The following is a 26,386-nucleotide window of genomic DNA, read 5'->3' on the forward strand; positions in this document are numbered from 1 at the left end:
AAATGAATTCAGCAAAGTGGCAGGGTACAAGATCAATACCCAAAACTCAGTAGTGTTTTTATACACAAGCAATGAACAAACAGAACAACAAATAAAGAAAAACATTCCATTCATAATAGCAACTAAGAGAATCAAATATCTAGGAATAAATCTAACCGAGGATGTAAAAGACTTGTATGCAGAAAACTACAAAACATAGCTAAAAGAAATTAAAGAAGACCTAAATAAATGGAAGGATATTCCATGTTCATGGATTGGTAGACTAAATATCATTAAGATGTCAATACTACCTAAAGCAATTTACAGATTCAGCACAATCCCAATCATAATTCCAAGAGCCAATTTTGCATAAATGGAAAAGCCAATCATCAACTTTATTTGGAAGGGTAAAGGGCCCAAATAATTAACACCCTCTTAGAAAAGAATGAATTTGGAAGACTCACACTTTCTGATTTTAAAACTTATTACAAAGCTATAATGGTCAAAACCACATGATACTGGTCCTAGGAGAGACAGACCAATGGAATCTAACTGAGAGTTCAGAAATAGACCCTGTCATATACAGCCAATTAATTTTGACAAGCATGCAAGTCCACTCAATGGGGAAAGAACAGTCTCTTCAACAAATGGTTCTGGAAAAAACTGATATCCATATGCAAAAGAATGAAGGGGGACCCCTATCTCATACCACATCTAAAAATTAACTGAAAATGATAGAAAACCTAAATATAAGAACCAGGACTATAAAACTAGTGGAAAATGTAGGGAAGCATCCTTAGGACCTATGCTAGGAAACTGTTTCTTAGACCTTATATCCAAAGCACAAGCAACAAAATAAAAATTAGGTAAATGGTACCTCCTCAAAATTAAAAACTTTTGTGTGTCAAAGGGAAGAAATTCATCAAGAAAGTAAAATGACAACTTAGAAAATGGGAGAAAATATTTGGAAACCTCATATCTGATAAGAGTTTTATTTTCAGAACCTATAAATCAATCCTACAATTCAAAAACATAAAGACAAACAACACATTTAAAAAAATGGTCAAAAGACTTGAATAGACATTTCTCCAAAGAAGATATACAAATGGCCAAGAAGCACTTGAAAAGATGCTCAATTTCATTAGCAATTAGGAAATGCAAATCAAAACCACACTGAGATACCATTTCACAACCACTAAAATGGCTACTATTTGAAACTAACAAGTGTTGGAGAGGATATGGAGAAACAGGAACACTCATTCATTGTTGATGGGAATGTGAAATGGTACAGCTGCTGTGGAAAACACTTTGGCTATTCTTCTGAAAGTTAAGTATAGAATTACCATATGACCAAGCAATCTCACTTTTAGATATATACTTAAAAGAATTGAAAGCACAGACTCATACAGTTATTTGCATAATGATTATCATTGTGGCATATTCACAATTGCCAAAAGATGGAAGCAACCTAGGTGTTCATCCACTGATGAATGTATTAGCAAAAGTTGGTATATGTATTCAATGGAATAGTACGCAATCATGAAAAGGAATGAGGTTCTGATACATGCAACGAAATGGATATGAACCTTGAAGACAACATGTTGAATGAAATAAGCCAGACACTAAAGGACTAATACTTTATGATCTCACTGATATGATATAATTAGAATAAGTAAATTCATAGAGCCAGAAACTAGAATACAGGTTACCAGGAGCTGGGGAGGTCTTGGGAATGGAGAGGAAAAGCTTAACTGGTACAGAATTTCTGTTGGGGCTGAGGGAAAAGTTGTAGTCAGGGATGAAGATGATGGCAGCATAACATTGTGAATGTAAAAAATTGGATCACAAATTTCATTAAATTCTTACCCAAGCTAGGGATCTTTTTTTTACTAAAACCTTTTTGTAGATCTTAAGTTCATAGATATTCAATGTGATATTTTAATAAAGAGTCAGTTATGGTTAGGAGAATCAAAACTGACTAAGGGGTGTTTGCCCCTGGAGTTATTAACAAAGCCTCCCCAGTTCTCCCTTGTCTTTTTTTTTTATCACTTAGGTAAAATAATCACAACATTTACTTAGCTATTCTTTTATAAAAAACTAATTAAAATAAGATTAAAACATCATTCATTTAGGTATTAAGCAATTGTCTTAGTAATTTAAATATACAATTTAAATACTAGCAACCACAAAAAAAAAAATAGCAAACATTAACTAAAAGCTTACTCTATGCCAAACACTGCTTAAATTTGATATATGCAATATCTCATATTAAAAAAAAAGATTAGGTTTCCCAGAATATCTTGCCTAAAACCAGGCAGTTCAGAAACTGTGAAGGAATATGCTCATTATAATATCTTCATGATAAAAATTCTTATGAAATGTAGTTTATTGATTCTCAATTTTTTCCAAGTTTCCACAAATAAAGGACCTAAACATTTATAGAAATATGTTTTAGAACTAACACAGTAACTGGCACATAATATATATTCAATATACTGTCTGAATGAATTAGTTGAATAAGGTACAATTAATAGATATTAATAAATTGTTCTTTTAATTTTATATTCACCCCAAATGGCTTCTTTCACATTCCTCCCTTGGCAGAGAGAAAAAAACGGATACTAATACATTTCCATTAATATCTACATTTTAAAACCACTCAGGTCACAATTCAGAGTTCTTTCAGTATACAGCCTTATCTATTTGTGCCTAGCATTATATCTCCATAGAGAGACATTAAAATAATGCCAATTCAAAAAAAAGATGGAAAGATGCTTGGTTCTGATGAATAACTGAATTTCTCTTGACTGATCACCAGTTGTTATTCCCTTCCAGGTACAAGGTATGAATAGGATCCTTCTTGGCCAAAAAACACTCATCCACACACACTAAGCACAGCTGTTCTTTGATAAAAGGCATGGAGACCAAGCTTGAGGAACTTTCTTTCTATGAAAATGCCTTATCAGCACTAAATTCACTGGAGGAAACGTCTCACAAATGGATGAGATGTATCCATATCTCCCTAATCTTGTCTGCATGTTCACGGGGACCTTTGACATAAATTTCTCCCCAAAGGAACTTTTTTGAATTCCAATGATAACTGAGAAATTAGGAGTACTTTAAACATTTCATTTGGGCTCTGTTCAAAACAGGAATTAGTTAATAGCATTGTTTGGATACTGAACTTGGCTGAATCACTTTACACTTGTGCTTCGTACTTTCCAGGCTCCTTCCGCTCCCAGCTCCCAGAGCCACATCCTATGCCCCGACTCTTTGCAGCTCCTTTGTCTTTTGGGTCAACCTTTGGCCATATATGAAAGGGTCTTCTTAGGAATGTGAGATTAATTCTTATTAAGAGGACTAAAAAATTAGTAGTAATTAAAAACAAGCTTCCCTCCCTCCCCTTTCACGGCAGATACTCGGTCCATTCTGGGCATAGAATATTTAGAAACTTTGCCACCAAGTCTCAGCAGCTAAAGTCAACAGGAAAGAAGGAAAAAAAAAATTATCTTTACCAAATATTTTACATATATGTACTAATAAACTACATATATTGGCAATTTCATATGGTTCCAAATTAATATGCCTGTGCTTTCACGAATAGGATCTCACTTAACCCTCATGGTATTATTTTTCTGATGAGGAAACTGAGGGTCAGACTAGGTAAGAGATTAATTCAAGGTCATCCAGGGGCCAAGTGTCAGAGCTAGGACTTAAACTCAGGTATGCTGGACTTTTAAATTTGTACTATGAGAAATGCCATTCATGCAGCTAAATGGGTTAAAGCTGCTGGTGCAAAGCCGATCAGATAAAGATTATGTTCCACTTACAACCTGAGTATTGATCCAAGCCTAAGTTTATGTGCAAGAAATTAATGTAATTTATACACGGTAAGCAGTTGGTTAGGAGCTTGAGTTCTGGAGTTAGACAGCCTAGCTCTCTCTTTTACTGGCTGTGTGACTGAAGAAAAGTCATTTAACATTGTCAAGCCAAAGTTTCCAGAGTTGTGAAATAGAATAATATTAGTACTTTCTTCATTGGACCCTTGGGAGGATTAAATATATTTACTCATGTCAGTTCTGGCATGGAATAAACAGTCACAGAAAGTTAGATATTGTTATTATCACTCATTCATTCAATAGATAGATATGACTTGGCATTAAGAGGCAGCTGAGAGCCTGGCAAGTGTAAGTCTATCTTCCTAGGCTCGAACTCAGAGGGGTCACCATTCCCAATGCCACTCTGACTCCCTTTATCCCTGGGCATGAAGAGTGAAACTGAGAATCCAAATGAAGCTAACAATCGTTGTTTCTCAATAATCAGGCATTTTTCTCTTGAGAACAGTGAGAGGAAATGGCAATTCTGATGACAATGGAAAGGGAACCAATGTGATTTCCTTGGGAGGGTTTCTACAATATAAAAATTTCTCTCTATCAATTAACCCACTTGAATATGTTTTTCTGAACATTTATTTGATACTCAGAGATTCACCTGGTATTACGGGAAGCAAATATAAATACAGTTCATGTCTGAAGGAACTTAATTTATTTGGGGAAACATGATTTGAAATAATTGGTTATCATTACAAAGGATCTTGTCAGGTTGTAAGAGCTAGAAGAATTCAGACATTTAATCCTTGGGATGTCAGCAACCTCGTGTTAATGTGAGGCTTGGACTAATAGGGGTCAGCAGACCATGGCTTTTGAACCAAATCTGGCTTGCTGCCTGTTTTTGTCTGACCTGAGAACTAAGAATGATTTTTGTATTCTTAAATGACTGAAAAAAAAATCAAAAGAAGAATAATATTCATGATGTCAGAATTACATGAAATCCAATTCCAGTGCCCGTAAGTAAAGTTTTATGGAAACACAGCCATACCTATTTCTTTGCGTATGGTTTATGGCAGCTGTCACACTACAGTGGCATAATTGAGATGTGGCAACAAAAAAATATGGCCTGCAGAGCCTAAACTAATTACTCCCTCGCCCTTTACAGAAGCAGTTTGCCAACCTCTGGAATAATTGATTGCTAAAGTCCATTTCAGCACTTCTTATCCATGATTAAAGAATCCATGATCTGGTATTCTTTTAAGTAAACTCCAGTGGAAGACATGCAACGTAAGTCTTAAGGCTTCGTGTTGTCATATCAGACAGCGGTGGTCTATCCGTAGTCTCGGAAAAAGAGAGATGATTCATTAGAATGTGTTAGTATTTACCAAAGACCCACTTGTTGCATTTAGAATTTGGAACAGAGGTGGCACTATAAGCACAGGTAAGAACTGCCATCTGGAGGGAACATCCCAGATGGGAGCTTGGTCATGGCAGGAGAGAGTCTGATGGGACCTGAGGGGCATGTTGGGAAGCCGTGAGCACAGTTGAGGGTGGACTGGCCTTGTGGGCATGGAGGACCTGACCACCAGTCAGATTTAGACTAGCCTATCGCATTCTCCCCCTGCTCCTGACATTATTGTTATTATGTCTGTGTCAGACCATTGCTTTCATGCTGATCTGCACAGAAATCTAGAAACTTGAAGACATTTCTCATGGGATTTGAGAAAGTGTAGAAGGGATGAACCCATCAGGTCATCTCATCCATTTCTTGGGAGAGTGGAATGAATTTCTGCTATATAGCTTTTAGTTTTTTCTGTGTCTTTCTACATGGTAAAATTTACACGCTTTCTAAGTCAAGGGCATTAATACTTTATGGAGTTGGAGACTAGAGCTAGACAGGAAAAGTACTCATTTCAGTTACATTAAATACTGAAAGCATTATTCCTACTGCTCAAAATGACTGCTATTTGATTTAACCAATGCTACCATCATAGATCTGGTAGCTTTGTCAGATGCTGATTAAATTTTAGATATTTCCATCATTACTTTTACTTTCACATCCTCTGTTAGAAATCATAGATGAAGCAGAATATAATATTTTTAAGGCATTTAATTTCTACCAAAGATCATGAGGCATAATTTTTGTCAAGTTACACAATCTTTGGTGCTCATTAAACAAACAAACAAACAGCTTGTTTCTCTGTCAGCATCACTGTCAAATAAGGGGGTGTGATTTCAACTGGTGAATCTAAAGGTAAATAGAAGGACCATGAAGAGATGTTAAAACTCCTTATTGACATCCTTTCTAGTTGTCTTAGAAGTCCATGATGCACTTCCTACACAAAATATTAAAAACATTAATTTATAAGTGAATAGAGCTTAATAGTTTTCAAAACTGCTATAGGGGATAATGAATTAAATATTTATGGTCCTGATTCCTGACAACCCCCAGATGAAAACTGGAGCAGGTACCTCCTATCATACCACGGTTTGGGGAGAAAACAAGGTAAACTAATGATTAGTAACCACAAGTACCGGGCACTATTCTAAAAACTGTGCATGCATTAGCTCATTTTAATTTTCATTATGGGGGCAAGATGGTAGACTGGTGAGCTGTATGTTTTAGTTACTCCTCCAGGAAAGTAGGTAGAAAGCCAGGAACTGCGTGGACTGGAAACCACAGAGCAATCTGACTTTGGGCATACTTCATACAACACTCATGAAAACGTGGAACTGCTGAGATCTGCGAAATCTGTAAGTTTTTGCCGCCAGAGGACCCGCGCCCCTCCCTGCCAGGCTCAGTCCCAGGGGAGGAGGGGCTGTCAGCTCCGGGAAGGAGAAGGGAGAACTGCAGTGGCAGCCCTTATCGGAAACTCATTCTACTGATTCAAACTCCAACCATAGATAGACTGAGACCAGACACCAGAGAATCTGAGAGCAGCCAGCCCAGCAGAGAGGAGACAGGCATAGAAAAAAAAAAACAACACGAAAAACTCCAAAATAAAAGCGGAGGATTTTTGGAGTTCTGGTGAACATAGAAAGGGGAAGGGCCCTGAGGCGCATATGAAAATCCTGAAGAAAAGCTGATCTCTCTGCCCTGTGGACCTTTCCTTAATGGCCCTGGTTGCTTTGTCTCTTAGCATTTCAATAACCCATTAGATCTCTGAGGAGGGTCCGTTTTTTTTGTTTGTTTGTTTTTTTTGTTTTTTGTTTTTGTTTATTTTTTTTTAATCCTTTTCTCTTTTTCTAAAACAATTACTCTAAGAAGCCCAATACAGAAAGCTTCAAAGACTTGCTATTTGGGCAGGTCAAGTCAAGAGCAGAACTAGGAGAGCTCTGAGACAAAACGCAATAATCCAGTGGCTGAGAAAATTCACTAAACACCACAACTTCCCAAGAAAAGGGGGGTGTCCGCTCACAGCCATCATCCTGGTGGACAGGAAACACTCCTGCCCATCGCCAGCCCCATAGCCCAGAACTGCCCCAGACAACCCAGTGTGACAGAAGTGCTTCAAATAACAGGCACACACCACAAAACTGGGCATGGACATTAGCCTTCCCTGCAACCTCAGCTGATTGTCCCAGAGTTGGGAAGGTGGAGCAGTGTGAATTAACAAAGCCCCATTCAGCCATCATTTCAGCAGACTGTGAGCCTCCCTACACAGCCCAGCAGCCCAGAACTGCCCTGGGGGGACGGCACTCACCTGTGACATAGCACAGTCATCCCTCAACAGAGGACCCGGGGTGCACGGCCTGGAAGAGGGGCCCACTTGCAAGTCTCAGAAGCCATATGCCAATACCAAGGACTTGTGGGTCAGTGGCAGAGACAAACTGTGGCAGGACTGAACTGAAGGATTAGACTATTGCAGCAGCTTTAAAACTCTAGGATCACCAGGGAGATTTGATTGTTAGGGCCACCCCCCACTCCCTGACTGCCCAGAAACACGCCCCATATACAGGGCAGGCAACACCAACTACACACGCAAGCTTGGTACACCAATTGGACCCCACAAGACTCACTCCACCACTCACCAAAAAGGCTAAGCAGGGGAGAACTGGCTTGTGGAGAACAGGTGGCTCGTGGACGCCACCTGCTGGTTAGTTAGAGAAAGTGTACTCCACAAAGCTGTAGATCTGATAAATTAGAGATAAGGACTTCAATTGGTCTACAAACCCTAAAAGAACCCTATCAAGTTCAGCAAATGCCACGAGGCCAAAAACAACAGAAAATTATAAAGCATATGAAAAAACCAGACGATATGGATAACCCAAGCCCAAGCACCCAAATCAAAAGACCAGAAGAGACACAGCACCTAGAGCAGCTACTCAAAGAACTGAAGATGAACAATGAGACCATAGTACGGGAGACAAAGGAAATCAAGAAGACCCTAGAAGAGCATAAAGAAGACATTGCAAGACTAAATAAAAAAATGGATGATCTTATGGAAATTAAAGAAACTATTGACCAAATAAAAAAGATTCTGGACACTCATAGTACAAGACTAGAGGAAGCTGAACAATGAATCAGTGACCTGGAAGATGACAGAATGGAAAATGAAAGCATAAAAGAAAGAATGGAGAAAAAAATTGAAAAAATCGAAATGGACCTCAGGGATATGATAGATAATATGAAACGTCCAAATATAAGACTCATTGGTGTCCCAGAAGGGGAAGAAAAGGGTAAAGGTCTAGGAAGAGTATTCAAAGAAATTGTTGGGGAAAACTTCCCAAATCTTCTAAACAACATAAATACACAAATCATAAATGCTCAGCGAACTCCAAATAGAATAAATCCAAATAAACCCACTCCGAGACATACACTGATCACACTATCAAACACAGAAGAGAAGGAGCAAGTTCTGAAAGCAGCAAGAGAAAAGCAATTCACCACATACAAAGGAAACAGCATAAGACTAAGTAGTGACTACTCAGTAGCCACCATGGAGGCGAGAAGGCAATGGCACTATATATTTAAAATTCTGAGTGAGAAAAATTTCCAGCCAAGAATACTTTATCCAGCAAAGCTCTCCTTCAAATTTGAGGGAGAGCTTAAATTTTTCACAGACAAACAAATGCTGAGAGAATTTGCTAACAAGAGACCTGCACTACTGGAGATACTAAAGGGAGCCCTACAGACAGAGAAACAAAGAAAGGACAGAGAGACTTGGAGAAAGGTTCAGTACTAAAGAGATTCGGTATGGGTACAATAAAGGATATTAATAGACAGAGGGGAAAAATATGACAAACATAAACCAAAGGATAAGATGGCTGATTCAAGAAATGCCTTCACGGTTATAACGTTGAATGTAAATGGATTAAACTCCCCAATTAAAAGATATAGATTCGCAGAATGGATCAAAAAAAATGAACCATCAATATGTTGCATACAAGAGACTCATCTTAGACACAGGGACACAAAGAAACTGAAAGTGAAAGGATGGAAAAAAATATTTCATGCAAGCTACAGCCAAAAGAAAGCAGGTGTAGCAATATTAATCTCAGATAAAATAGACTTCAAATGCAGGGATATTTTGAGAGACAAAGAAGGCCACTACGTACTAATAAAAGGGGCAATTCAGGAAGAAGAAATAACAATCGTAAATGTCTATGCACCCAATCAAGGTGCCACAAAATACATGAGAGAAACACTGGCAAAACTAAAGGAAGCAATTGATGTTTCCACAATAATTGTGGGAGACTTCAACACATCACTCTCTCCTATAGATAGATCAACCAGACAGAAGACCAATAAGGAAATTGAAAACCTAAACAATCTGATAAATGAATTAGATTTAACAGACATATACAGGACATTACATCCCAAATCACCAGGATACACATACTTTTCTAGTGCTCATGGAACTTTCTCCAGAATAAATCATATGCTGGGACATAAAACAAGCCTCAATAAATTTAAAAAGATTGAAATTATTCAAAGCACATTCTCTGACCACAATGGAATACAATAAGAAGTCAATAACCATCAGAGACGTAGAAAATTCACAAATACCTGGAGGTTAAACAACACACTCCTAAACAATCAGTGGGTTAAAGAAGAAATAGCAAGAGAAATTGCTAAATATATAGAGACGAATGAAAATGAGAACACAACATACCAAAACCTATGGGATGCAGCAAAAGCAGTGCTAAGGGGGAAATTTATAGCACTAAACGCATATATTAAAAAGGAAGAAAGAGCCAAAATCAAAGAACTAAAGGATCAACTGAAGAAGCTAGAAAATGAACAGCAAACCAATCCTAAACCAAGTACAAGAAAAGAAATAACAAGGATTAAAGCAGAAATAAATGACATAGAGAACAAAAAAACAATAGAGAGGATAAATATCACCAAAAGTTGGTTCTTTGAGAAGATCAACAAGATTGACAAGCCCCTAGCTAGACTGACAAAATCAAAAAGAGAGAAGACCCATATAAACAAAATAATGAATGAAAAAGGTGACATAACTGCAGATCCTGAAGAAATTAAAAAAATTATAAGAGGATCCTATGAACAACTGTATGGCAACAAACTGGATAATGTAGAGGAAATGGACAATTTCCTGGAAACATATGAACAACCTAGACTGACCAGAGAAGAAATAGAAGACCTCAACCAACCCATCACAAGCAAAGAGATCCAATCAGTCATCAAAAATCTTCCCACAAATAAATGCCCAGGGCCAGATGGCTTCACAGGCGAATTCTACCAAACTTTCCAGAAAGAACTGACACCAATCTTACTCAAACTCTTTCAAAACATTGAAGAAAATGGAACACTACCTAACTCATTTTATGAAGCTAACATCAATCTAATACCAAAACCAGGCAAAGATGTTACAAAAAAGGAAAACTACCGGCCAATCTCCCTAATGAATATAGATGCAAAAATCCTCAACAAAATACTTGCAAATCGAATCCAAAGACACATTAAAAAAATCATACACCATGACCAAGTGGGGTTTATTCCAGGCATGCAAGGATGGTTCAACATAAGAAAATCAATCAATGTATTACAACACATTAACAAGTCAAAAGGGAAAAATCAATTGATCATCTCAATAGATGCTGAAAAAGCATTTGAGAAAATCCAACATCCCTTTTTGATAAAAACACTTCAAAAGGTAGGAATTGAAGGAAACTTCCTCAACATGATAAAGAGCATATATGAAAAACCCACAGCCAGCATAGTACTCAATGGTGAGAGACTGAAAGCCTTCCCTCTAAGATCAGGAACAAGACAAGGATGCCCGCTGTCACCACTGTTATTCAACATTGTGCTGGAAGTGCTAGCCAGGGCAATCCGGAAAGACAAAGAAATAAAAGGCATCCGAATTGGAAAAGAAGAAGTAAAACTGTCATTGTTTGCAGATGATATGATCTTATATCTAGAAAACCCTGAGAAATCGACGATACAGCTACTGAGCTAATAAACAAATTTAGCAAAGTAGCGGGATACAAGGTTAATGCACATAAGTCAGTAATGTTTCTATATGCTAGAAATGAACAAACTGAAGAGACACCCAAGAAAAAGATACCATTTTCAATAGCAACTAAGAAAATCAAGTACCTAGGAATAAACTTAACCAAAGATGTAAAAGACCTATACAAAGAAAACTACATAACTCTACTAAAAGAAATAGAAGGGGACCTTAAAAGATGGAAAAATATTCCATGTTCATGGATAGGAAGACTAAATATCATTAAGATGTCAATTCTACCCAAACTCATCTACAGATTCAATGCAATCCCAATCAAAATTCCAACAACCTACTTTGCAGACTTGGAAAAGCTAGTTATCAAATTTATTTGGAAAGGGAAGATGCCTCGAATTGCTAAAGACACTCTAAAAAAGAAAATCGAAGTGGGAGGACTTACACTCCCTGACTTTGAAGCTTATTATAAAGCCACAGTTGCCAAAACAGCATGGTACTGGCACAAAGATAGACATATAGATCAATGGAATCGAATTGAGAATTCAGAGACAGACCCTCAGATCTATGGCCGACTGATCTTTGATAAGGCCCCCAAAGTCACTGAACTGAGTCATAATGGTCTTTTCAACAAATGGGGCTGGGAGAGTTGGATATCCATATCCAAAAGAATGAAAGAGGACCCCTACCTCACCCCCTACACAAAAATTAACTCAAAATGGACCAAAGATCTCAATATGAAAGAAAGTACCATAAAACTCCTAGAAGATAATGTAGGAAAACATCTTCAAGACCTTGTATTAGGCGGCCACTTCCTAGACTTTACACCCAAAGCACAAGCAACAAAAGAGAAAATAGATAAATGGGAACTCCTCAAGCTTAGAAGTTTCTGCACCTCAAAGGAATTTCTCAAAAAGGTAAAGAGGCAGCCAACTCAATGGGAAAAAATTTTTGGAAACCATGTATCTGACAAAAGACTGATATCTTGCATATATAAAGAAATCCTACAACTCAATGACAATAGTACAGTCGGCCCAATTATAAAATGGGCAAAAGATATGAAAAGACAGTTCTCTGAAGAGGAAATACAAATGGCCAAGAAACACATGAAAAAATGTTCAGCTTCACTAGCTATTAGAGAGATGCAAATTAAGACCACAATGAGATACCATCTAACACCAGTTAGAATGGCTGCCATTAAACAAACAGGAAACTGCAAATGCTGGAGGGGATGTGGAGAAATTGGAACTCTTATTCACTGTTGGTGGGACTGTATAATGGTTCAGCCACTCTGGAAGTCAGTCTGGCAGTTCCTTAGAAAACTAGATATAGAGTTACCATTCGACCCAGCGATTGCACTTCTCGGTATATACCCGGAAGATCGGAAAGCAGTGACACGAACAGATATCTGCACGCCAATGTTCATAGCAGCATTATTCACAATTGCCAAGAGATGGAAACAACCCAAATGTCCTTCAACAGATGAGTGGATAAATAAAATGTGGTATATACACACGATGGAATACTACGCGGCAGTAAGAAGGAACGATCTCGTGAAACATATGACAACATGGATGAACCTTGAGGACATAATGCTAAGCGAAATAAGCCAGGCACAAAAAGAGAAATATTTTATGCTACCACTAATGTAAACTTTGAAAAATGTAAAACAAATGGCTTATAATGTAGAATGTAGGGGAACTAGCAATAGAGAGCAATTAAAGAAGGGGGAACAATAATCCAAGAAAAACAGATAAGCTATTTAACGTTCTGGGGATGCCCAGGAATGACTATGGTCTGTTAATTTCTGATGGATACAGTAGGAGAAAGTTCACAGAAATGTTGCTATATTAGGTAACTTTCTTGGGGTAAAGTAGGAACATGTTGGAAGTTAAGCAGTTATCTTAGGTTAGTTGTCTTTTTCTTACTCCCTTGTTATGGTCTCTTTGAAATGTTCTTTTATTGTATGTTTGTTTTCTTTTTAACTTTTTTTTCATACAGTTGATTTAAAAAAGAAGGGAAAGTTAAAAAACAAACAAACAAAAAAAAAAGATGTAGTGCCCCCTTGAGGAGCCTGTGGAGAATGCAGGGGTATTCGCCTACTCCACCTCCATGGTTGCTAACATGACCACAGACATAGGGGACTGGTGGTTTGATGGGCTGGGCCCTCTACCACAGGTTTTACCCTTGGGAAGACGGTTGCTGCAAAGGAGAGGCTAGGCCTCCCTATGGTTGTGCCTAAGAGCCTCCTCCCGAATGCCTCTTTGTTGCTCAGATGTGGCCCTGTCTCTCTAGCTAAGCCAACTTGAAAGGTGAAATCACTGCCCTCCCCCCTACGTGGGATCAGACACCCAGGGGAGTGAATCTCCCTGGCAACGTGGAATATGACTCCCGGGGAGGAATGTACACCTGGCATCGTGGGACGGAGAACATCTTCTTGACCAAAAGGGGGATGTGAAAGGAAATGAAATAAGCTTCAGTGGCAGAGAGAATCCAAAAGGAGCTGAGAGGTCACTCTGGTGGGCACTCTTACGCACACTTTAGACAACCCTTTTTAGGTTCTAAAGAATTGGGGTAGCTGGTGGTGGGTACCTTAAACTATCAAACTACAACCCAGAACCCATGAATCTCGAAGACAGTTGTATAAAAATGTAGCTTATGAGGGGTGACAATGGGATTGGGAAAGCCATAAGGACCACACTCCACTTTGTCTAGTTTATGGATGGATAAGTAGAAAAATAGGGGAAGGAAACAAACAGACAAAGGTACCCAGTGTTCTTTTTTACTTCAATTGCTCTTTTTCACTCTAATTATTATTCTTGTTATTCTTGTGTGTGTGCTAATGAAGGTGTCAGGGACTGATTTGGGTGATGAATGTACAACTATGTAATGGTACTGTGAACAATCAAAAGTACGATTTGTTTTGTATGACTGCGTGGTGTATGAATATATCTCAATAAAATGAAGATTAAAAAAAAAAAAAAAAGACATAATGCTGAGCAAAATAAGCCAGGCACAAAAAGAGAAATATTGTATGTTACCACTAATGTGAATTCTGTGAAAAATGTACAATGTTTTATACTGTAGAATGTAGGGGACCTAGAGATACCAATTAGTGGAGGGGGAATGATAATCTAATAAGAACAGATAAACTATGGAGGGTAATCTCAATGTTATGGGAATGCTCAGGAATGATTATGGTTTGTAAACTTTCTTGGATATAGTAAGAACATGTTGGAAGCAATAGAGTTATTTTAGGTTTTTTTTTTCTCTTATTCCTTTGTTTTCTTAGGGGTTGTTAATTTTCTTGGGGTATGGTAGGAACATGTTGGAAGCAATGTAGTTATTTTAGATTATTTGTTTTTCTTACTCCTCTGTTTGGACATGGTTTATTAATTTTCTTGGGGTATGGTAGGAACATATTGGAAGCAAAGTAGTTATTTTAGGTTATTTGTTTTCCTTAATCCATTGCTTTGTTTGAAATGTTGTGGGGTTTTTTTGGTTGTTGTTTGCCTTTGTTTTTAATTTTTTGATAAACAAAGTTAAAAAATTGAAAAAAAATCAGTAGAAAAATGGGAGTAAAAACTAAATGACAAATAGGGTGGGATGGGGGGATGGTTTGGGTATTCTCTTTTCACTTTTATTTTTTATTCTTATTCTGATTCTTTCTGATGTAAGGAAAATGTTCAGAAATAGATTGTGGTGATGAACGCATAACTATATGATCATACTGTGAACAGTTGATTGTATACCATGGATGACTGTATGGTTTGTGAATATATTTCAATAAAACTGAATTAAAAAAAAAATTTTCATTATAACCGTAGGTCATACATATTGCTATTATCCTTGTTTTCATACAGGGCAACAGAAGGACAAAGAGGTTAAATAGTTCTCCAAGTTCACATGACTTTCAGGTGGTGAAGCACTAGTCAACCCAGGAACAGCCCGGACACACACCCTGCTCTTAACCAATTGATGCCTCCCTTATCCAACAGAGCTTTGTAAAGCAAATCACAAGTTTTTGTCTCATTAATGATAGAGATTTCTTTTTCTGACCAAGGATTTCCCATTACTTAAATCAGAGAGGTAACCAACAGTAAATCTAAATAACTAAAACTACAGGGTTTAAATAATAATGTACATATTTGAACATCATTCCAAGTCCTATCATGCTACTGGTCTGTATAACTTATTTTAAAAATATCAGTAAATTCAGTATGATGTATGATGGGTGTGTAACCTTACTTTGGTCTACTACCTAGGTATAGTGTGCTAACAACTGAGGTGCCCTAACCAAGTACGACAGAGACAGTGAACATCTGAAGAGCCTAATCAGGAATCTACACTCCAGAGCACTTCAGATATCTACACTCCAGAGCACTTCAGATATCGGGTTTTAAAAATAGCATAAGTGGTATTAGAAACACTTTTTCACTGGTAAGATGATGGTATACAATATATCCTCCAACTTCCTCCAATGGTTCAAGGACACTGCTATTTCATAGAAGGCTGGGGCAGTCATTGATGTTTCGAATTAGCTTTGGTCTGTTTACAATATGCATAAAATGGGCATTCAACACACTGAATGCCAGTGTACAATACAGCATACATAGTGCATAAAATATTTAATAAACCATGAATTTAAATTAAAACCTGTATGTAAGTTAAATGCAAAACATTGTTTAACAATTTTGTTCTGCTTTCGTGGAATTTAGAAAGTTTAGGGCAATTTGGATAATGGAGGAAGGGGACTTTCAGCTGATTTATTTCCTGTGGGAAACAGACATATTCAAAATAATTCTGTCAATCTCCATAAATGTTTTTGTTGTAATAATGCTCCTTCCCATGAAAGCTATCTCCCCTCCTCAACTCCCTGCCCCCTCGACTACTCAAAATTATAAACCTTGGAATTACATCAAAAAATAAATCATTAAGTAACTCAAATTCACCTAAAGGTCCATGTGACTTTTGTTGTTATCATTGGAATCAAAGAATTACTAGGTCATTAGTGCTGACTCTTTAAGAGATGCTTTAAGAAATTGCCTTAAGAATTTTGTAAAACTGGCCTTAGCATCACCCTGGCTTTGTAGTATCTGGACAAATGTTTGAACACTAGCAGTAACACACAAATAAAGAGGGAGGACCATAAGAACTTGGGTTAGTTCTATTCTCATCAAAAATAGCTGCACATTAATTAGGCAGCTGTGCCTGAATCTAGCTTAGAAAAGTTCTAGCCCTACTTTTACAGTATTTCTATAGCATTTTGAGTTCCAACTCTGGATGCAATAAACTTGCCTTCCACTGCAGCAGTTCTGGGAAGAGGTCCCCCCTCCCACTCCCCCACCCCCAAACTAGAGCCCAAGTGAACTATAGCAGTCAGGATGGGGACAGTGGAGATGATCTCTCTGGGAAGGCCCCAGGTAGGGGGACACATGATTACAGCAAAGTGACCATGTTGAGGACTGCAGCAGTGTCTGCAGAGAGAAGGTGGTATGCAGGAGCAAGGCCACAGCTAGGAAGACAAATGGCAGAATAATGGGAACTGGGCAAAGGGCATAAGAGCAATGACTTTTTGATGTTATGCGCTTTTCCCTCTAGTTACTGTTAATCAGTTCCTGCCTGACTGAACAGGTCCTAAAACCAAAGAAAGGAACTGAAACTAGAAGAAGCTAGCTGAGAACCTTTTTAAATATTATTCCTGCCGACTTCTACAGAGGCAATGCTGCCTTACCAAACAGGGTCTTCCAGTTTGATTACACTTTCCAATTACCTGTAGGCTCTAGACTAGTGAAGGTTAAAAGTCAGTTGTGGAATTTCATCCCTAACAAACCAGGTATTTAGTAAATAGACTTTAGACCAGGTTTCTCAACTCGGCAATCCCAGTTTGATGATGACAGGCCATGTTCTATACCTTCTCAAGTTCACAGTCTCCCACCATATCTCTGCAGCCATTTCAGAGGGGTTAGGCACTTCTATAGAGATGGGGAAAGAAGTGGTTTTCAAATGATCTACTGTGCTGGTTTTAATCTGTTATGTACCCCACAAAAAACTTGTTCTTTTAATCCAATTGTATGGATGCAGACTTATTATGGGTGGGTTCGTTTGATTAGGTTGTTTCCATGGAGATGTGACCCACCCAATTGTGGGTGAAACCTTTTGATTAGATTATTGCTGTGGAGGTGTGACCCCACTCATTTAAGGTGGGTCTTGATTAGTTTGCTGGGGTCCTTAAGAGAGCTCAGGGGTGGACACAGACCCAGACACTTGGAAATGCATACAGAAAGATGTTTGGAAATGCTAAGCTAAGAGACGAAGCCTAGAGCTTGGCATGGAGAAGCTAAGAGAGGATCCCCAGATGCTTAGAGAGAAATGCCCTGGGAGAACAAGCAAGGATGCACAAGAGTTGAAAGAGAGAAGCTAAGAGAGACAGAAGCCCAGAGACATTTTGGAGAAAGCCATTATGAAACCAGAACCCAGGAGCAAAGGACCAGCAGATGCTAGCCATGTGCCTTCCCAGCTGACAGAGGTGTTCTAGATGCCATTGGCCTTTCTTCAGTGATGGTATCCTATTGTTGATGCCTTAGTTTGGAGATTTTTATGGCCTTAGAACTGTAAATTTGTAAACTAATGAATCCCCTTTATAAAAGCCAATCCATTACTGGTATTTTGCATAACGGCAGCTTTAGCAAACTGCAACACCCACCTACCCTACAAATTCCAGCTTTCCATTGAGGGATGAACCATTTATAACAGACATATCACTGAATAATTACACTTACTTTGGAGTATGTGTTTGGCTGCTTTGGCAATAGAGGTATGAGGGTATGGATAGCTCACAGTTCAGTTGAAATATTTAATGACTTAAACTCTAGTTACTAGAGGACTACAGGCCAAAAACTGTGCTGTACCACTGTACCTCATAGTATGTGATAATGGTAATGATGAAGATGAGCCAACAGTAATTTATAAACAAACAGCAGCATCTGGCAAATAGAACCAACTTTATAACACTGGTAACGAGGCACCTTTAATAAAAATTTGGAGAATTACACTCTTTACTTCTATGCCTGCATATTAGGAGGTTTGCAAAACTGCTAAACCTTGCATCAAAGTGCAAATTATTAACAGAATACTCATTTAGAGTCCTCAAAAAAACTCCTAATATCTAGTAACATCCTAATTTTAGGTTATGGATAATCAATTATAGTGAACTTTAACACAGTTGTAAGTTACTATTAAGCATTTATTCATATCAAAGTCAGAATTCTATGCAACTTCATGCCACTTGCTCAGAAGAATAAAATAAAAATATGCTTTTCACTAATCAAAATCAGTCTGTGACCACTCATGAGTCAGGGACTATCTTTAGAGAATTAGTGAGACAAACAGAGCCAACTTCACCATCAGTAGTGAGCTTGCATTTCAATGCTGTCCGGAATTGCTTCAGTTAATTTAAGAGGGGCCTTCCTACAGAGTATATAAAAACCTTTGCTCAAGGGATGGGAGATCCTTGGCTGCTCCCCTAGCCCCCAGTATGTTGCAAAGTTTGATACACTTAAGTTCCTTTTTTGGGAATCAAAAGAAATCAATACTAGGTTTTATTGCCAGCAAGCCCTACAGACTGCAATGGCTGCTTCCCATTCATATAGCTCAGTTTCTTCTCAGAACTGAGAACTCCTAGTGAGTCAGGACCTGTGCAAATACTTTCAGGGCATTTTTCCCGATTTCTTTTTTTTTTTTTTTGGTTTTGTTTTCTTCTTAAAGGAAGAATCTGGTAGTAAATCAGTTAAGTCACAGATCAGGCAAAGGCAGTCTTCAAAGTTTACCTTCACATTATTAAAAAAATAAACTATATTCCCCAGAGCTCTCTTGCTCCCAATTTGTAGAAATCTAAGCATCTACCAGGGAGCAACACTAAGGAGATTAAGCTGCCACATCAATTGTGATTGACTTAAAATATTTGGGTCTCTCTTCTCAAATCAATAAAATTTTGTGCAAAGGACTTGAAGAAAAATTTCCCTTCAATGCATTTGCTAAAGCCAAAGCTTAACTTGAATTGCAAAGCAATGGGCTCTTTATTTTATTAAAAAGATACTAAAAAAGATATTTTAAATCTCCTGGTTATCGGTTTAAAGAAGATTAACCCCAGTGGTCCAGGGGCCCTTTCTCTCTGGAGGGCCTCAGGGTTGTTATTTGCACTGACCTCTCTGGAAATGTGGGGTCAGACAATTTCTTTAACTGTGGCAGGGTGGCCACTTTGGAAGGCCAGGCCTCCCCTTGCCCTGTTCTGTTCAAGTCCTGGCTGCTCCAAAAGTTCCCCTTCAGAGAAACTGTGACATTAGGAAACTGCCTTAACACCTAACTCATTTTTAAAAAACGTTTTTTTTTCCCTTCACAATAAAAATAATAGTAACAAATATGGCAATATTTAAAATAACCACATTGTTATTAACAATAGTTATTTTATTATTATAAGAAAAAACAGCAGCAACTATCATTTGCTAACTCTTCACTATTATATACTAAACATATTACATTCGCAATCTTATATACACTGTGTTAAATGGCATGATTCCCATTTACAGATGAGAAAGCTGAGTTTTGTGGAGTGGAAGGAACTTGCTGAAGGTCACAGAGCTAGCGAATGACTTAGCTGGTTGCACATCTAGGTCTGTGTGACTCCAAAACCTTGCTTTTACCCATTAAACATTCAGGTTCCAAGTTACTATGCTCCCTTACCCCACATCTCACATTGTGGGTCCAAAGAAAAATCCCATTAGAGAAAGGGAGAATAGACAATAGACTGAAACAGCATGAAGAAATAAAGATCTCTGGTAAGGGTAATGCTATGGGTAAAAATAAATGCTAGTACTATTATATTTATATATATATAATACAAAATATCCTTTCCACAGGATCTTAAAGGCAAATGCATAAAATGTAATGATAAATCAGTGGTTTTGGACTCATAGTGTATAAACATGCAATTGTGACAAGAACACTATAAACGTGGGGGACAGAGGGGTATGAGAACATAGTTTGTGTATACTACTGAGGGTGATATCAAAGAAAACAATATTGCTATAGATTTAGGATGTGAAATTTAAGTCCCACGATAATTACAAAGAAAATATTGGCGAACATGAAAGTTCAGAGAGCAGAAATTAGAGTACAGGTTGCCAGAGGTGGGGGGCGGGGGAGAGGCTGGGGGAATGGGAAGTTAATGCCTAATGGGTGCAGGGCTTCTGTTTGGGGACGTGGGAAAGTTTTAGTAATCGAAGGTGACGAGGGTACCACGGTACGGTGAATGTGACTAATCCCACTGAATGGAATGCTTGGGAGTGGTTGAGATGGTAACTTTTATGCTGTGTATATCTTCCTACATTTAAAAGAAAAAAAGAAAGAAAAAGCAACTAAAAAGACAATGATAATCAAATGCAATATGTGATCCTGGAGGGGATCTAGCAAGGGAAAAGAAAAGGCTCAAAGGGACACTATTGGACATCTAAAAAATTGGAATACAGACTAAATTTTTTATCAATGTTAAATTTCTTGAACTTGATAACTGTACTTAAGGTGGTACAATAAGTGAATATCTTTGTTTTTAGGAAATGTATATGGCAGTATTAAGTGTTGGAGGAAGACCATGTATGTATACAATCTACTCTCAAGGGTTCAAAACATGGATGGATGGATGGATGGATGGATGGATGGATGGATAGACAGACAGAGAGACAGATAGAAACAAAGATATGGCGTAAGTTAAAACTGATGGATCTAAGTACCTGGGTGGGGGGAGGGTAGGAGTATGTTGGAGTTTTCTCTGTATGGGGTTCGCAATATTTTTGTAACTATCCTGTAAGTTTGAAGGTATTTCAAAATTAAAAATTAAAAAACAAGAGTTCTCTGAGCACCAGTAGCCCACTAGAATAAAACATACCCTTCCAAGCTGAACAGGACAAGTTTCCTTTATATGTACAAGTTCCAGCATGTCTGATAGAAAGAAGTTGTACAAAAACCAGACTAGTGGTTGCCTCTGGAAGAGAGACTTGGGGTGGAAGAAAATTGACTGGAAAGGGGCTTGAGGAAACTTTCTGGGATGATATAAATGTTCTATATCTTGATCAGGGTTACACAATATATACATTTGTCCAAACTCATCAAATGGTATCCTTAAAATTGAGATTTTCTTGTATGTAAAATATACCTAAATTTTTAAAATTAAAAAATCAAGTCATAGAACTTCATACCTCAGTGACTTCATTAGTATGGGAAGTAACACTAGGTTTATATATCTATCTGCTTTATAATTTATAATATATAAAGCCACAGCAAAGCAGAATCCAGTTTGAGGATTGCATAGCACAGGGAGGAAATGCTATTGGCTTGATAGCTTCCCAAATATCCCTTTATCCTTCCTTAACCAGACTAGCATGATGAATTATTTTTGTTAGCATGTGGTTTCAGATCAATAGTCTGAGAAGAGCTTAAGATGTGTGTCAACCAAATGCTGTGATAGATACCTGATTCTACATCTGGGTTTTTCAAAAGGTGTTTGCCCTGGGCTTGAACAATTATATTCCTAAATAAGTATTTCTTAACCCTATGTAAACATGGGTAAATTTCTTAACCATATCTGTGAAATGTCAATAAAATATTTACTGTTGTGAGGATTAAATGAGGTAATGGATGATAAAGGGCTGAGAACAGCACCTGGCACCTAATAGCAATCAATATGCGGTGGTTATTGTTATCCTGATGGCCTCACTAGCATGGAGACGGATTATAAAAGTTTAAGAAGGGAGCGTCTCTCACATTTTTAGTTGTCTAATAATGCACATACCTGCCAACCTCAGTATAACTGGTGCCAAAGAAAAACCAATGGTAGAAAATGTCCAACAAAGTGGACATCCTTGAAACAGCAAGTCATTCTGATTGGTTCCCTTTGAAAACTTTAGCCTATTTTTTTCTTTTCCAACTCTCCCATCCACCAGGCCAAACAACGCACCCTACATCTTGGGAGTGGGGGCAGGGAAACATAGGCATTTGCAATCCCTGAAAGACTCCAGAAGTCACCTCCACCTCCAATAAATCTCTCCATTAAAACTTTCCCCGTGCCCTTGATTGAAAAGCTGTAGAGCTCTGGAAAGTCCAGCTGGCACATTTTTGGGCCTGTACTTCCCTGGTTACGTGGTAAGTACTCAATACTTTAGGTTCACACTGACAAGCTGATACTTCCTGAAGCTCCAACAGAATTTTTTAATTTAGCAGAACCTCAAGAAACAGGAGTTTAAATTTACAGTTAAAAGTGAAAGAAAAAAAAAATCCAACCTAGCAGCACTGACAACAAGAGCCACCACAAAATCTGGCTTCTTGTCATCTCTGGGTGTGGCTTACCTTCGTACAGCCAGTCACTAAGGCCGTTGTAGATTACACCTTCCTTCCCAGTCGAGACCACGCGAATTGCCTGCTTCCCGAGGTGTGCACGGTAGTAGATATTATTTTCAAAGATAAAGATCTAATTTGGAAAGAAAAAAAAAATAGTATTAACCAAGGAAGCTGTTATCTGTAGGTTGTTCTTAAAAATTGAAATCAGCAATGTGGTTTTCCATTTCCTGCTATATTTATTTGAGAGAACCAAGGTAGTCTTAGGATTATTTGGGGTTTTCATCTGCCTCTAATGTAAGTTATAATTAAGGATTAATCAGAAACTCAGAAGCCACAGAGTTCACACAATTTTATCATCCTCATGTTTGGACACTGTGTGGTCTGGTATCTTTGGTACTTTCACATTGAATTGCACTGACTATTTTAGCAATCCTATTTTTTCTAGCAATTGCATTTAAGAGTGGTGGGCTGGAAAACTGAAAATCTGATTCAACCTTCATTAAAATTATTTATTGAGCAAGTATTCAGTGCCAATCACTGGAGAACACAATGATAAACTAGGCGGAACATATAATGTGCCTTTATTCGACCTATAATGTAGCAGAGAAGACACACTTTAAACAGGAAAATGTTCTGATACAGAGGGATGTGGAACTCTGGGAACACATAACAGGGTGGCCCAATTTAGGCCAAAGGTCAGGGAAGGCTTCTCTGAGAAAATGATTTTTAAGCTGAGATTTGAGTGATGAGTAGGAAGAAGAAAGGGGATGAGAAGTTATATTATACAGAGGAAAAAGCTTGAGTGAGAGCCAGAAGGCTGAAAAGGGCACTGGGTATGGAAGGGATTGGAAAAGCTCCCCAGGAATGGTACTGAGGGGTGCAAGTGGGAGAGGGGCAAGAGTTGGAGCTGGAGAGATGGGCAGGTACCAGGTTCTGGGCTCTTTTAAGCCATGTTAAGGAGTTATAATGGCAATAGGAAACCATCGACAAAGGTGTTATATAGGAGAGTTACTTGATCACATGTATGTCTTTAGAAGATGAATCCAGACACTGTTGTGTGGTTAGAAGGGTGATTGTACCCATTAGGAGCCTGCTGCAATGATTGGAAGTCACGGTGACAGTACCTGGACCAGAGTGTTGATGAAGAAGATGGAGAGATGCAGACCGACTGATGAGATAACTAAGAAATTCAACCAAACAAGGTGAGTGAATTGAAGTCTGGGATTTAGTTGTAGAAGAGCCAAAGATCACTTTTCAAGTCTTTCTCTTGGCCAACTGGACGATGGTGATCTATTTGCAGAGTTGGGGTACACTGGAAGACACATTACAATTCTGACATGGGGCAAATTGTATACTCTCTGGGGAGGAAGAGAGGATGGTGTAGGTCGGTGGTTCTCAAATTTTGATGCATATTAGAATGATGTGGGGAGCTTTTAAAAATCCCAATGCCCAGTCCAACAGCCCATCCCAATTAAATCAGACTCCCTAGGGGTGGGACCCAGGCATCAGTTTGTTTTTTGTTTTCTGTTTTTAGAAACACCACAGGTGATTCTAGCGTGTGGCCACTGATTTAAGAACCAATGGCCCAGGTGATAATCTAAAGTCTCCTGAAGCACTTAAACTATAGTCCACAAAATATTTGTATTCTCTGAGGCTTTAAGCAATTTTGCCAAGTTTTCTGTATCTAAATTCTCTGCCTTACATCCCTTTATGTGCTTCAGAACATGATAGGCTGGTCATACTTTGCAACTATACAGTGTCTATGGAAACTAAGCTATAAAGGTCAAAAAGAGGAATTGAACCAGGTTTTTTTTTAAACAAAATTCTAGAAGAAAATGTCAGCATCATTTAAGAGTCAACTGAGAGAGTCTATTTTGCATGGTGCAGGCATTAGGGGTAAATATTAAAATTGTTTATTAAAAATACAAAAAATGCAGTTTCCCCAGATCATTCTTACAGAAAGATGGACCTGAAAGCACTATCTAATATTAGTTTTTTGCTCAGGTTTCCTGCCTCTTAAAGTATGCACTTCAACCAGAAATGAGTTGGAAAGCTTCCAGAAACAAGTATACATCCTAGTTTAATTTCAGTGGCTGTTCTTATGAGTTTGCCTAAGGGTAAGATGGATTACTAAATTTTAACTTCTTTTATGGTTTCTAAGCCTACAATGAAGTTTTGAATAAAATCAGATTGTAACCAATTAATATTTTGGGTCAATAAAATTTGCTCTGATAGATATTAAATCCCTTTTCACCTTGGCTTTATTTTTAGTGGAAGGAAAACTAAGAGAAAATTTATAAAGACGAGTGCTTCTTGCTTGGAAGATGTTTTCACATTTCACTTTTGGCATTCAGTTTAAGATATTCGAGTAAAAGATGATGGAAGGCACTGAATTTTGTTTGCAGTTACGGCAACATAAACACTGGGAGACTGGGAAATCCTGAGGTGCTTGGCATTGTCAAGGTCAACTATCGGGGTGAATGACTGCATTTTTCACTTTTCATCCATTGCTCTGCCCACAGCTGGTACAGAGCTCCTGCTCATCATTTCAGAGTTTCTGGTCCCTCCAGGAGCCCTGCCCCTTACCAGGCATGTAGGGAGGGAGGGAAGGAGGAATATATTATTCAATATATACATTGAAGATGACAGAGGCAGAAGATGATCTTTCCCAAGGATTCAGATTAGAAATTATGGTGCCTGAATTAGGGTAGTGAGAGCGGGTATGGAGATAGAAATATGGAGTCAAGAGACATCATAAGAGATCAACCCACAAGACTTGGGTTCCTTAATTCCCCCAAATAAAGTTTGGTTTTAGCTAATTGGTCCCTTTTCTCTCTCTCTCACCTACCCTGCCTTATACTATCCATTTCAATAAGGCTTCCTTCCCCAAACATCTCTCTCCTCTGATCCCTTGACACTTGTTACATTGTATCTTAAATGGCAGCTATTTGGGTACATTTCAGATCTTCCAAACAGGACAGGAGATCTCTGGATGACAAGGAATATTTATACTGTATTGTCTCTTCCAACATTTCCAGCATGGCAAATCACAACTTGAATTTATTTCATTTAACCAATATTTAGAACATGTTCATTGTGTGCCAGGTACTTTTAAAAGACTTTTCAAGTATTAACTCATTTAATCTTTAAAATAACCCTTTAGGAAAGGTATTGTTACTTTGTTTCATAGATGAAGAAACTGAAGCACAGAGAGGCTAAGTGACTTTCTCAATAGGTAGTTAGCCGATGATGGATATGGGACTCAAACTTAGTGGCAAGGAGATGTTACATAACTTTGCAAGATCACTCAATGAATGGAAGGAAGAGGCAGGATTTGAAGTCAGGCAGTCTGGCTCCAGAGTCCATGCTCTTAGCAATTATGGTATGTCACCTCTCAATTTATTAAATGAATAAAGGTATGACATTTTAAACAGAAATGCACCAGGGATCATGGACACATTTTTGAGTCATTAGTGACACCTTTAACATTCCCCACACTATCATTTTTCATGCAGAAGAACCTTATGCCCGAGACTCACTTTCATGACCCCACAGAATATGTGTGGGCACAGGGCAGATGCCACTGTGTCATTGTCATCAGTCTTCCCAGCAGATTCAACAGCCAAGTCATCAGCCATCCCCGTTTTGCCCTCGTGTCTGAGTTTATTCCAGCAAAGAGCACCTGTCAGAATCCCCGGGGTTTAGTGCTGGCAGGACTTTGGACTAGAGTGGTCTCTGAGGCCCTTCCTGCTTCAA

At 38.2% G+C, this 26,386-nt stretch overlaps 1 protein-coding gene across 6 annotated transcripts in view; it reads right to left on the reverse strand.

Moving 5' to 3' along the window:
• The window catches only part of DPP6 (dipeptidyl peptidase like 6), a 1,366,335-nt gene that overhangs the window by 203,054 nt on the left and 1,136,895 nt on the right, over window positions 1-26,386 (reverse strand). For all 6 annotated transcript variants that reach the window (XM_037835750.1, XM_037835752.1, XM_037835755.1 and 3 more), the window contains one exon: window positions 22,640-22,760. In XM_037835750.1, the coding sequence (XP_037691678.1) occupies window positions 22,640-22,760 (121 nt within the window). The remainder of the gene's footprint in view (window positions 1-22,639; window positions 22,761-26,386) is intronic.

Source organism: Choloepus didactylus, chromosome 5 (assembly GCF_015220235.1).
Source record: "Choloepus didactylus isolate mChoDid1 chromosome 5, mChoDid1.pri, whole genome shotgun sequence".
In the NCBI taxonomy this organism is placed as follows: Eukaryota; Metazoa; Chordata; class Mammalia; order Pilosa; family Megalonychidae; genus Choloepus; species Choloepus didactylus.